The sequence below is a fragment of the Manis pentadactyla genome, chromosome 3 (genome assembly GCF_030020395.1).
Source record: "Manis pentadactyla isolate mManPen7 chromosome 3, mManPen7.hap1, whole genome shotgun sequence".
In the NCBI taxonomy this organism is placed as follows: Eukaryota; Metazoa; Chordata; class Mammalia; order Pholidota; family Manidae; genus Manis; species Manis pentadactyla.
In genome coordinates this window covers 147,638,431-147,650,485 of record NC_080021.1, presented here as the reverse complement: position 1 = coordinate 147,650,485, position 12,055 = coordinate 147,638,431, and the positions used below count along the sequence as shown (strand labels likewise).

General features: G+C 39.6%; 1 protein-coding gene across 5 annotated transcripts in view; it reads left to right on the top strand.

Moving 5' to 3' along the window:
• The window catches only part of PCSK5 (proprotein convertase subtilisin/kexin type 5), a 452,855-nt gene that overhangs the window by 340,279 nt on the left and 100,521 nt on the right, over positions 1–12,055 (top strand). For all 5 annotated transcript variants that reach the window (XM_057498570.1, XM_036893448.2, XM_036893449.2 and 2 more), the window contains exon 22: positions 7,718–7,854. In XM_057498570.1, coding sequence (XP_057354553.1) covers positions 7,718–7,854 — 137 coding nt within the window. The remainder of the gene's footprint in view (positions 1–7,717; positions 7,855–12,055) is intronic.

The following is a 12,055-nucleotide window of genomic DNA, read 5'->3' as shown; positions in this document are numbered from 1 at the left end:
GTAGCAGGCGGAAGAAAACATGGGAAGATTGATTATTTCTTTGACATATCTTCTTGTAGAGTAACTTCAGCATGTATAGGTTTTAAACTACTAATTAAATTGCACACCCACATTAACATAATATGAGTACAGTTACGTAACCAAAGCAGACCTATAATTACCAGCCATCTCCAGTGAAACCAAGAAAACCAGTTAGGCACCTTAGGCATTTGTGAAAACTTATCTATGATATGGTGGATATTGTCCAACTGAACTTGAACAGTCTGAGAGAAATCAGACAAATTAAAACAACCCATTCCTGGGGACTGTTCACATCCCATATGTTCTTTTAACAGTAGATAGTCTGTAGTTGTAAGATTTTGGAGCGCTACAATTTGCACTTCTCCTAATTCTTGGTTGAGTTCCAACAGTATAGATCCAGTCAAATTTGTTGTTTTACTGTATGCACAGGCCAGCTTAGATATCTCCTTCATTCCCATGGCAAGTCCAGGAACCGGTGGGATGAGTGCATCTACACCTGTAGCAGTGCCTGGATCTTTGTTGAGGTTTTTTGATGATCATCTTCTGGCATGACTCTTCCAGAGAGTGCTGATGTTGGAAGTTCTTCTTCATATCGTATCTTAGTTCATTTTCTGGGTAGCCAAATTAGGCTTTGATCCTCTGTATAAACACAAACAGACCCTTTGCCTACACTTTTATATTCCCTTTATACCATTGTGTAGAACTCATTGGAGGTCACCACACAGGAACTGCTTTTTTTTTTTTTAAGAGAAAGTAATATTATCAGAAAAATGTACCTCCATAGCCGATCATCTGACACCCTTTAAGTGGTCAAAATTAAGGATATTTAAAGCATGCATTAATTGTTGATTTACAGTTAGTTTTATCCTACCAGGAAGTAATCCCCCTTTAGTTTCTTTCTTTTTTTTTTTTTTATCATTAATCCACACTTACATGTCGAGTATTATGTTCACTAGGCTCTCCCCTATACCAGGTCCCCCCTATAAACCCCTTTACAGTCACTGTCCATCAGCATAGCAAAATGTTGTAGAATCACTACTTGTCTTCTCTGTGATGTACAGCCCCCGCTTTCTCCCACCCCCCCATGCATGCTAATCTTAATACCCCCTTCTCCTTCCCCCCCTTATCCCTCCCTACCCACCCATCCTCCCCAGTCCCTTTCCCTTTGGTACCTGTTAGTCCATTCTTGGGTTCTGTGATTCCGCTGCTGTTTTGTTCCTTCAGTTTTTCCTTTGTTCTTATATTCCACAGATGAGTGAAATCATTTGGTATTTCTCTTTCTCCGCTTCGGTTATTTCACTGAGCATAATACCCTCTAGCTCCATCCATGTTGCTGCAAATGGTAGGATTTGCCCTCTTCTTATGGCTGAGTAGTATTCCATTGTGTATATGTACCACATCTTCTTTATCCATTCATCTATCAATGGACATTTAGGTTGCTTCCAATTATTGGCTATTGTAAATAGTGCTGCGATAAACATAGGGGTACATCTGTCTTTCTCAAACTTGATTGCTGCATTATTAGAGTAAATTCCTAGGAGTGGAATTCCTTGGTCAAATGGTAAGTCTGTTTTGAGCATTTTGATGAATCTCCATAATGCTTTCCACAATGGTTGAACTAATTTACATTCCCACCAGCAGTGTAGGAGGGTTCCCCTTTCTCAACAGCCTCGCCAACATTTGTTGTTGTTTGTCTTTTGGATGGCAGCCGTCCTTACTGGTGTGAGGTGATACCTCATTGTAGTTTTAATTTGCATTTCTCAGATAATTAGCGATGTGGAGCATCTTTTCATGTGTCTGTTGGCCATCTGTATTTCTTTTTTGGAGAACTTTCTGTTCAGTTCCTCTGCCCATTTTTTAATTGGGTTATTTGTTTTTTGTTTGTTGAGGCGTGTGAGCTCTTTATATATTCTGGACATCAAGCCTTTATCGGATCTGTCATTTTCAAATATATTCTCCCATACTGTAGGGTTCCTTTTTGTTCTATTGATGGTGTCTTTTGCTGTACAGAAGCTTTTCAGCATAATATAGTCCCACTTGTTCATTTTTGCTGTTGTTTTCCTTGCCGGGGGAGATGTGTTCAAGAAGAGGTCACTCATGTTTATGTCTAAGAGGTATTTGTCTATGTTTTCTTCCAAGAGTTTAATGGTTTCATGACTTACATTCAAGTCTTTGATCCATTTTGAGTTTACTTTTGTATATGGGGTTAGACAATGGTCCAGTTTCATTCTCCTACATGTAGCTGTCCAGTTTTGCCAGCTCCATCTGTTGAAGAGACTGTCATTTCGCAATTGTATGTCCATGGCTCCTTTATCAAATATTAATTGACCATATATGTCTGGGTTAATGTCTGGATTCTCTAGTCTGTTCCATTGGTCTGTGGCTCTGTTCCTGTGCCACTACCAAATTGTCTTGATTACTGTGGCTTTGTAGTAGAGCTTGAAGTTGGGGAGTGAGATCCCCCCTTCTTTATTCTTCTTTCTGAGGATTGCTTTGGCTCTTCGGGGTCTTTGGTGTTTACATATGAATTTTTGAATTATTTCTTCCAGTTCATTAAAGAATGTTGCTGGTAGTTTCATAGGGATTGCATCAAATCTGTATATTGCTTTGGGCAGGATGGCCATTTTGACGATATTAATTCTTCCTAGGCACGAGCATGGGATGAGTTTCCATTTGTTAGTGTCCCCTTTAATTTCTCTTAAGAGTGACTTATAGTTTTCAGAGTATAAGTCTTTCACTTCCTTGGTTAGGTTTATTCCTAGGTATTTTTTTTTTGATGCAATTGTGAATGGAGTTGTCTTCCTGATTTCTCTTTCTGTTGGTTCATTGTTAGTGTATAGGAAAGCCACAGATTTCTGTGTGTTAATTTTGTTTCCTGCAACTTTGCTGTATTCCAATATCAGTTCTAGTAGTTCTGGGGTGTAGTCTTTAGGATTTTTTATGTACAGTATCATGTCATCTGCAAATAATGACAGTTTAACTTCTTCTTTACCTGTCTGGATTCCTTGTATTTTTTTGTTTTGTCTGATTGCCGTGGCTAGGACCTCCAGTACTATGTTAAATAACAGTGGGGAGAGTGGGCATCCCTGTCTAGTTCCCGATCTCAGAGGAAAAGCTTTCAGCTTCTCGCTGTTCAATATAATGTTGGCTGTGAGTTTATCATATATGGCCTTTATTATGTTGAGGTACTTGCCCTCTATTCCCATTTTGCTGAGAGTTTTTATCATGAATGGATGTTGAATTTTGTCAAATGCTTTTTCAGCATCTATGGAGATGATCATGTGGTTTTTGTCTTTCTTTTTGTTGATGTGGTGGATTATGTCGATGGACTTTTGAATGTTGTACCATCCTTGCATCCCTGGGGTGAATCCCACTTGGTCATGGTGTATGATCCTCTTGATGTATTTTTTAATTCAGTTTGCTAATATTTTGTTGGGTATTTTTGCATCTACGTTCGTCAGGGATATTGGTCTGTAGTTTTCTTTTTTGGTGGGGTCTTTGCCTAGTTTTGGTATTAGGGTGATGTTGGCTTCATAGAATGAGTTTGGGAGTATTCCCTCCTCTTCTATTTTTTGGAAAACTTTAAGGAGAATGGGTATTATGTCTTCTCTGTATGTCTGATAAAATTCCGAGGTAAATCCATCTGGCCCAGGGGTTTTGTTCTTTGGTAGTTTTTTGATTACCGCTTCAATTTTGTTGCTGGTAATTGGTCTGTTTAGATTTTCTGTTTCTTTCTGGGTCAGTCTTGGAAGGTTGTATTTTTCTAGGAAGTTGTCCATTTCTCCTAGGTTTCCCAGCTTGTTAGCATATAGGTTTTCATAGTATTCTCTAATAATTCTTTGTATCTCTGTGGGGTCCGTCGTGATTTTTCCTTTCTCGTTTCTGATTCTGTTGATGTGTGTTGACTCTCTTTTCCTCTTAATAAGTCTGGCTAGAGGCTTATCTATTTTGTTTGTTTTCTCGAAGAACCAGCTCTTGGTTTCATTGATTTTTTATATTGTTTTATTCTTCTCAATTTTATTTATTTCTTCTCTGATCTTTATTATGTCCCTCCTTCTGCTGACCTTAGGCTTCATTTGTTCTTCTTTTTCCAATTTCGATAATTGTGACATTAGACCATTCATTTGGGATTGTTCTTTCTTTTTTAAATATGCCTGGATTGCTATATACTTTCCTCTTAAGACTGCTTTAGCTGCATCCCACAGTAGTTGGGGCTTTGTGTTGTTGTTGTCGTTTGTTTCCATATATTGCTGGATCTCCATTTTGATTTGGTCATTTATCCATTGATTATTTAGGAGTGTGTTGTTAAGCCTCCATGTGTTTGTGAGCCTTTTTGCTTTCTTTGTACAGTTTATTTCTACTTTTATACTTTTGTGGTCTGAAAAGTTGGTTGGTAGGATTTCAATCTTTTGGAATTTACTGAGGCTCTTTTTGTGGCCTAGTATGTGGTCTATTCTGGAGAATGTTCCATGTGCACTTGAGAAGAATGTGTATCCTGTTGCTTTTGGATGTAGAGTTCTATAGATGTCTATTAGGTCCATCTGTTCTAGTGTGTTGTTCAGTGCCTCTGTGTCGTTACTTATTTTCTGTCTGGTGGATCTGTCCTTTGGAGTGAGTGGTGTGTTGAAGTCTCCTAGAATGAATGCATTGCATTCTATTTCCTCCTTTAATTCTGTTAGTATTTGTTTCACATATATTGGTGCCCCTGTATTGGGTACATATATGTTTATAATGGTTATATCCTCTTGTTGGACTGAGCCCTTTATCATTATGTAATGTCCTTCTTTATCTTTTGTTACTTTCTTTATTTTGAAGTCTGTTTTTTCTGATACCAGAATTGCAACACCTGCTTTCTTCTCTCTGTTGTTTGCATGAAATCTCTTTTTCCATCCCTTGACTTTAAGTCTGTGCATGTCTTTGGGTTTGAGGTGAGTCTCTTGTAAGCAGCATATGGATGGATCTTGCTTTTTTATCCATTCTATTACTCTGTGTCTTTTGATTGGTGCATTCAGTCCATTTACATTTAGGGTGATTATTGAAAGGTATGTACTTATTGCCATTGCAGGCTTTAAGTTTGTGGTTACCAAAGGTTCAGGGTTAGCTTCTTTTCTATCTTACTGTCTAACTTAACTCGCTTGTTGAGCTATTATAAACACGGTCGATGATTCTTTATTTCTCTCCCTTCTTATTCCTCCTCCTCCCTTCTTCATATGTTGGGTGTTTTGTTCTGTGCTCTTTCTAGGAGTGCTCCCATCTACAGCAGTCCCTCTAAGATACCCTGTAGAGGTGGTTTGTGGGAGACAAATTCCCTCAACTTTTGCTTGTCTGGGAATTGTTTAATTCCTCCTTCATATTTAAATGATAATCGTGCTGGATATAGTAGTCTTGGTTCGAGTCCCTTCTGTTTCATTGCATTAAGTATATCATGCCATTCTCTTCTGGCCTGTAGGGTTTCTGTTGAGAAGTCTGATGATAGCCTGATGGGTTTTCCTTTTTAGGTAACCTTTTTTTTCTCTCTGGCTGCCTTTAATACTTTGTCCTTGTCTTTGATCTTTGCCATTTTAATTATTATGTGTCTTGGTGTTGCCCTCCTTGGATCCCTTGTCATGGGAGTTCTGTGTACCTCTGTGGTCTGAGAGGCCATTTCTTCGCCTAGTTTGGGGAAGTTTTCAGCAATTATTTCTTCAAAGACACTTTCTATCCCTTTTTCTCTCTCTTCTTCTTCTGGTACCCCTATAATGCGGAAATTGTTCCGTTTCAATTGGTCACTCAGCTCTCTTAGAATTCTTTCATTCCTGGAGATCCTTTTATCTCTCTCTGCATCAGCTTCTCTGCATTCCTGTTCTCTGTTTTCTAGTCCATTAATGGTCTCTTGCATCTCATCCATTCTGTTTTGAAGTCTTTCCAGAGCTTGTTTTATTTCTGTATTCTCCTTCCTTAGTTCTTGCATATTTCTCTGCAAGTCCATAAGCATGGTTATGACTTTTGTTTTGAATTCTTTTTCAGGAAGACTGGTTAAATCTATCTCCCCAGGTTCCTTCTCAGGGGAAGATGTAGCAGATGCCGAAGCTGTCTGGGTTAGTCTTGTCTGGATCATATTTTTTGCCTTTTCATGTTGACAGGTGCTATTGACTGTCAGCTGGGAGGGCCAAACTTTTCACTTGCTACTGGGACAACTGCGACCCCTAGTGGCTTGTGTTGGGTAATTGCATGTAAACTGGGTCTTTGTGTCTTGCCCGGCCGGGAATGGAGGGATCTCCCTTTCTGAGGGCGTGGCCTGCCTTAGGCTGCTTCTCTGCTTTCACAGCGCCTGGAGGGGTAATGGACGGGGGGGGGCTGTTTGGCTGTTTACCTCCGTGAGGTTCTCAGAGCTGTTGCCCAGGGGGTTAGTGCACCCGGTTTTCCCTGTAATTTCCAGCCACTGGGCTGTGACCTGTGTTGTTTCCATCCAGCTGTTACATCCCTGTCCCTTTAAGACTTTCAAAAAGCACTTACTTTCTTTGTCACAGGGGCCTCAGCTTTGGAACCCGCTCAGAGGTCTTGCTGCCCTGTTTCCCTAGTTTCCTTCCCTCCACGCATGCACTGTGTCTGCTCTCTGGTGTGGGTAGCTGGGGCTGGGTGTTTAGCAGTCGTGGGCTCCCTCTCCCTCCCCGCTCTGACACCTCTCCTCCTGCTGGGAGCTGGCGGGAGGCGTGCTCAGGTCCCGCTGGGCCAGGGGTTGTATCTTACCCCTTTCACCAGGCACTGGGCTCTCGCACATGTGGATGTAGTTTCGCTGTTGTTCTGTGTCTTCTGGTCTCTCTTTTAGGATTAGTTGTATTTGTTGTATCTTCAAAAATATATATGTTTTTGGGAGGAGATTCCCACTGTCCTACTCACGCCACCATGATGGCTCCGCCCCCCACATCTTGTACTTTTTTGAGCAAAATTCTTGAATATGATTTACTTAGTCATATTTTCTCTTGGAATTACTTTGCAAGGAAAAAAAGAAACAAAACTATGAAAACACTAACAATGACATTATGATATATATTGTATATGTATAAAACCAAATGTTTTAGAAGCCCACATACTAACTCATCTGTGGTGTCCTTCTAGGTGTTTGCAAATGCAATCAGAGTATAGAGATGATTGTACTCTCTACATCAGGAAACACTTGCAAAAATAACAATCAAAATCAGAGTTCATTGACGACTTGCCATATGCATAGGCCCAGTTTATAGATACACCTAAGCTACAGGATAGTGTACATACTACCCTTCAAGAGCCCTTGCAGTTGATAATTCCCTTCTAAAATGTAGACATGCTGATAACTAAAGGAAGAATGTTTTCTCCAAGGCCTCTGGATTCAGAGGCCCATTCAGTGTCTTGAAAGCTCAAAGACTTCCATCTGATATTGTCTGAGGCCTACAATATGGGTTCAATCCCTGTGGGCACCGGTTAGCTTTTGGGAACCAGAATCAGGATTGCATCCACAGCCAGTTTTTGGCATGCCTGCTGCTGAGTCCGAACCTTGGGCCAAGGATAGGTATGTGACTAATATTCCATATGTTCTGAGATGATCAGTCCCAGGCAGCCCTGTTGTTTCTGGAGCAACAAAATTAAGTCTGTGCAGTGAAACATGCACACCACATGTTCTAAGACGGCATTCCAGAAAGTCATCTTTACAAAGTCTAAAAGTCTGCTTTCCCTTTAGGATTTTTGATGATGGCCGCTGCATTTTGAACTGTCCTTCAAGGAAATTTGAATTTAAGAACCAGTGCCACCCATGTCATTACACCTGCCAAGAATGCCAAGGAAACGCACCTTCTAACTGCATCTCCTGTGGAGTAGGTGAGGGAGTCTGGCTGTTCACTCATTCTTCCTTTCTCCAAAACTTTTCTTTCACTGGTCATTATTTGGTTTGACTCAGAAGCTTCATCTCTGGGGACCAGGGAATGAGATTAGATAGCTGTTCACTGGAGAGTGTGCACAACCTTGCAGTTTCTGCTTGTTGTAAGGACAGGCGTTTACATTATTGTAGTCATAGACTCCTGCCCTGGTGGAGATGAGAAAGAAGCTAAAAGATGTCTTTCCAGAGAATAAAGAAAGGGCATGCAGACAAGATGCCAAGCACAAGATAGATAGTCAAGGTAAGATTTGCTGAGATACAAGCAAAAAGCTAGAATATTAGGAAAGACACATTCAGTCTTTAAGAGAAATACTGTAATAGAGGCAATGTCAGGGTCTCCTCAGCCTTGAGCATGCCATTTAGAAGTTTTTGGAGCCCTGTAGGAATAGTCATTGTCTCAAAACACACATATAACCTTTTGTGTCTCAGCTTTAATGACCCTAGAAGTTTCTGCTGTCACTGGATTAATCCATTATCTCAAGGGTTTTCTGTAGTTTGACCCTGAATCCACTCCAGACTCCCCTCCTAAGTCTGATCCCTCATGTTGACCTCCTGTGGGCCAGATTCATATTTTATCTGACCTACACAATACTTTTTAAATTTGAGCCAAATTTAAAAATTGGGAAATTTCAAACAAAAACTAGTGTTTTTGTTTCTCTTAAAAGCTTGGAAGATGTGGCAACACTGGGCCTACATTCCCCAAATGGTTGGCTGGAAATCAGAGGAGGTAGCTCTCTCGTTTCTCCACAGCCCCCACTATTCCCAGTTGTCTCACTGATCCTGAGGCTATCAGTTACTGCCGTCATCATACTTACATGGTTGTTCTGGTTATTTATCTTTTTTCTTGTTTATAATAAGACTGACAAAAATGAAGAGCAAAATGACAGCATCATACATTTTCAGAAAAATGGGAGATAACACATTTCTTTGTATAAATTAAAATTATTTGCTTTTTATATAAACTAAATTTATCTATGTCACATTTTACCTCATTCTGTTTCCTTCCTTATCTATAAAATGGTGATAATGGTTGCTTCCTTTAATGATTATTGTGAAAATGAAATGAGATTAAATGAGACCAAATCATAAAACACAGCAGGGCTGGACACACAGGAAGCACTCAAGATATATGGATTATTATTATTATTATTACTGCTATTATTTACATCTGCTTACTCTTATGGGTGGTTGAGTTTCTCTAGCTGTTCAAAGACTTGTTGGCTGCCTGACCGCTTTCTATGTGTGCTTTAGATCTCAGTCTTAAGGTCATTTCCCCAGTGAGGGCTGCTCTGACTTCCTTGTCTAGGTTAGGCCCCTTTCCTGTTAGCATTCTTGGAGCTCTGCACTTGATATCTATCCTGTCCATAAGACTCTATGCCCTATAAGAGCAGTGAATGGTTTCTACCTGTTTTCTGCTATATTTTGAGCTCTAGCACAGCATCTGGCATATGGTAGGCACATAATATAACCAAAAGAAAAGCTAGTTCAGTAAAAAGAACCAGTACCCGCAGTCAGAAACCTGATTTCTAGGTCCTGCTTTGTTACTAATGAACTAGAAGACACTAAAGTGGTCACTTCACCTCTCTCAGTTTCTCCTTATTTGTAAAAAGGGGAAGCAGAGACAGATGGCATCTAAAACCCCTTTCACATTTAAAACACACTAAATTTTCACATATAGTACAAATTAAGGAGTAGCCTGAATGCTAAACAAAAGGCTAAAATATTCTAAGCATCCTACAGCTACTCTTCAAGTATTTTCTGTTTGAAAGTATGTTCTTAATTTATTATCTTAACACAAATTTATTGCACCCCTCTCCTGCAAAAATTACTATACATAGCTACCATGGAAAATGCAATAAATGATAGCATGATACTTGCCCTCAGTGAATTTATATTCTAACAGAGGGGTCTGTCCTCAGATATTAAGAAACAAAAAAATATTAAAGACCAAAAATGAATGGTAGGAACCCTACCACAGGTCAAAGAAGAAACATTACTTTCAGTTGTAGTGAACCGAGGCTTGCTGGAGAGGGTATTGTTGAGTAAGCTCTGGTAAATTGGGTTATTTCCTATGCATTCCATATCAATAGGCTTTACTGAAAGGCTGAAATCCTCTGGCTGTGGAGTCCCATCTATACACATAAGCCTCTCCCATCAGTTTGTAGAAATTTCACCTTTAGCTTAATTGTAATTTAGTTAAGATTTAGGTCTGAATCCTTTTGGAAGTGTGGATCTTTAGCTCTGTTGGTGAAGATTTACTTAATTGTCTTCCAGATTTATTCTCTACCAAACTGGCCCAAGTTAAATTCAACAATCACCCAGAGCTAAAGAAAACAAAATGTCAAAATAAAGTTAATGAAGTTTCTTTTCAGAGTCCCTCAGCCTTTCTTTCTTTCATCCTTTCCACAGTCCTTTTCACCTCATGCCTTTAACCCTCAACCACTCTCCTCCTGCAGACATCCAATACCTTCACATCAGCCTACCTTCTCTTCCAACAAAATCAGCTGCCAAGAGATGCTCTGGAAACAGTTAATTAGTCTTCAGTATAAATGAAAGACAAGCTGAACCCCTTTTGGAGTTTCTGCACTTTAACTCTTATATTATCACATGAAACATGAAAGGTCTTGGCAGCTAACAAAATTATCAGCCCTTCTACTACTCTAACAAGCTTTTCCTACATATCATTACAATAATTTAAATTCTGAGACTCTGGGCAAAAATTTATGCATGCTATTTGAATCAGTGGGGTATCCAAATTACCAGCCCAAACTATGCAAGCTGCCACACTACTCAGGCTATTGGAAAAATGACCAGATCTTGGCATCCTGGACCAAACCTGTGGGAAAAGCTGGCCATGGTCAAGACATCTAAGTCACCACTTTTTACAGTGCTCATGTATCCTAAATACCAAGATCCTCCAAATCTCTATCCTTTAAGCCTAAATTAAAATACCCTAAGAGATTCAAATAATAAAGCCAAGTTTGGATAATAAAAATGGGATTAGAGAGCTTTCCTTGGATATCTAAACCCATCATCATTCTTATTTTAAGATTGATGATCCAATTGGATGTGTTGGAAAGATAGGAATATTATCAAATACTAACCCACTGACTCATTCGATGAATATGCATTAAGAACTCACTATGTGCCAGGCTGCTTCCAAACCTCTGGATCCTGAGTTGATGTTACATGAAGGAGTAGGGAATGCAGAGCAACTGCTGGATGGATGAAGGAATCGGCTTCTTCTACCTACATCTGAGAAGTTTGGCCCCTGACAAAGTCTTTTCTGAATGAGTCTTGGTGGAAATGGGGTTTGCAAGGGTTTTATAAAGTGTCTGAAAAGAATATAACTTGCAAAGCTGACCCTTTTGGGTTCCAGGCTCCATCAGATCAGGGTGTTGTGTTCCACACACCGGCCTATTGCTGTAGAATCACCAAATGCACATTACATCCTCTCAAACACTCTCCTTCCCATGGAGGACAATGTCCTTTTAGGTCATACTTGGAGATAGCAGACACTTTTCCCTACCACCTCTATGCAAGCCCTCTTCATCTTCTTCATCCCATGGGAATCAGAAGACTTCTGGCATGAAATCAGAAACAGAAAAGAAGCAGCTTCACAGCCCATAATCCAAGGGTGTTACTTTTAAATTGTATTTGAACTAAAGCTTTAATTAAATAAGAAACATTAGGTTAGACCACCTGAGAGTGCCAAGTTTACACGTACAAAATCACTCAAATACTGGCAATTTCATGTGTGGTTCAGCCTTACAGTTTTTGTGCTTGCAATATGGAGTTAGTGCTCATTAGCCACAAATTCAGCAGCCTTGTATCTTGAAGGTCAGTGGTTCCAGTCCATTGTGTGGTAGATCACATGATGACTGAACACTAGACCCTGGTTATTCTGGGTAACACAGATCAGCTGCTCTTCAGAGTAAGGAGAATATGGAAGACCTGATTCAGAGATGAATACCCTAAACTCAGCACAAAAACTTCACAAGTGTGGTGATAGATTGCTAAGTGCACCTATATTACACTTGTTTTTTTATATATAGAGATATATTTTTTATATGTTATATTACATATATAAATATATGTATGTTTTTATTTATATATACTTATAACTGATTATAATTCTTTTCT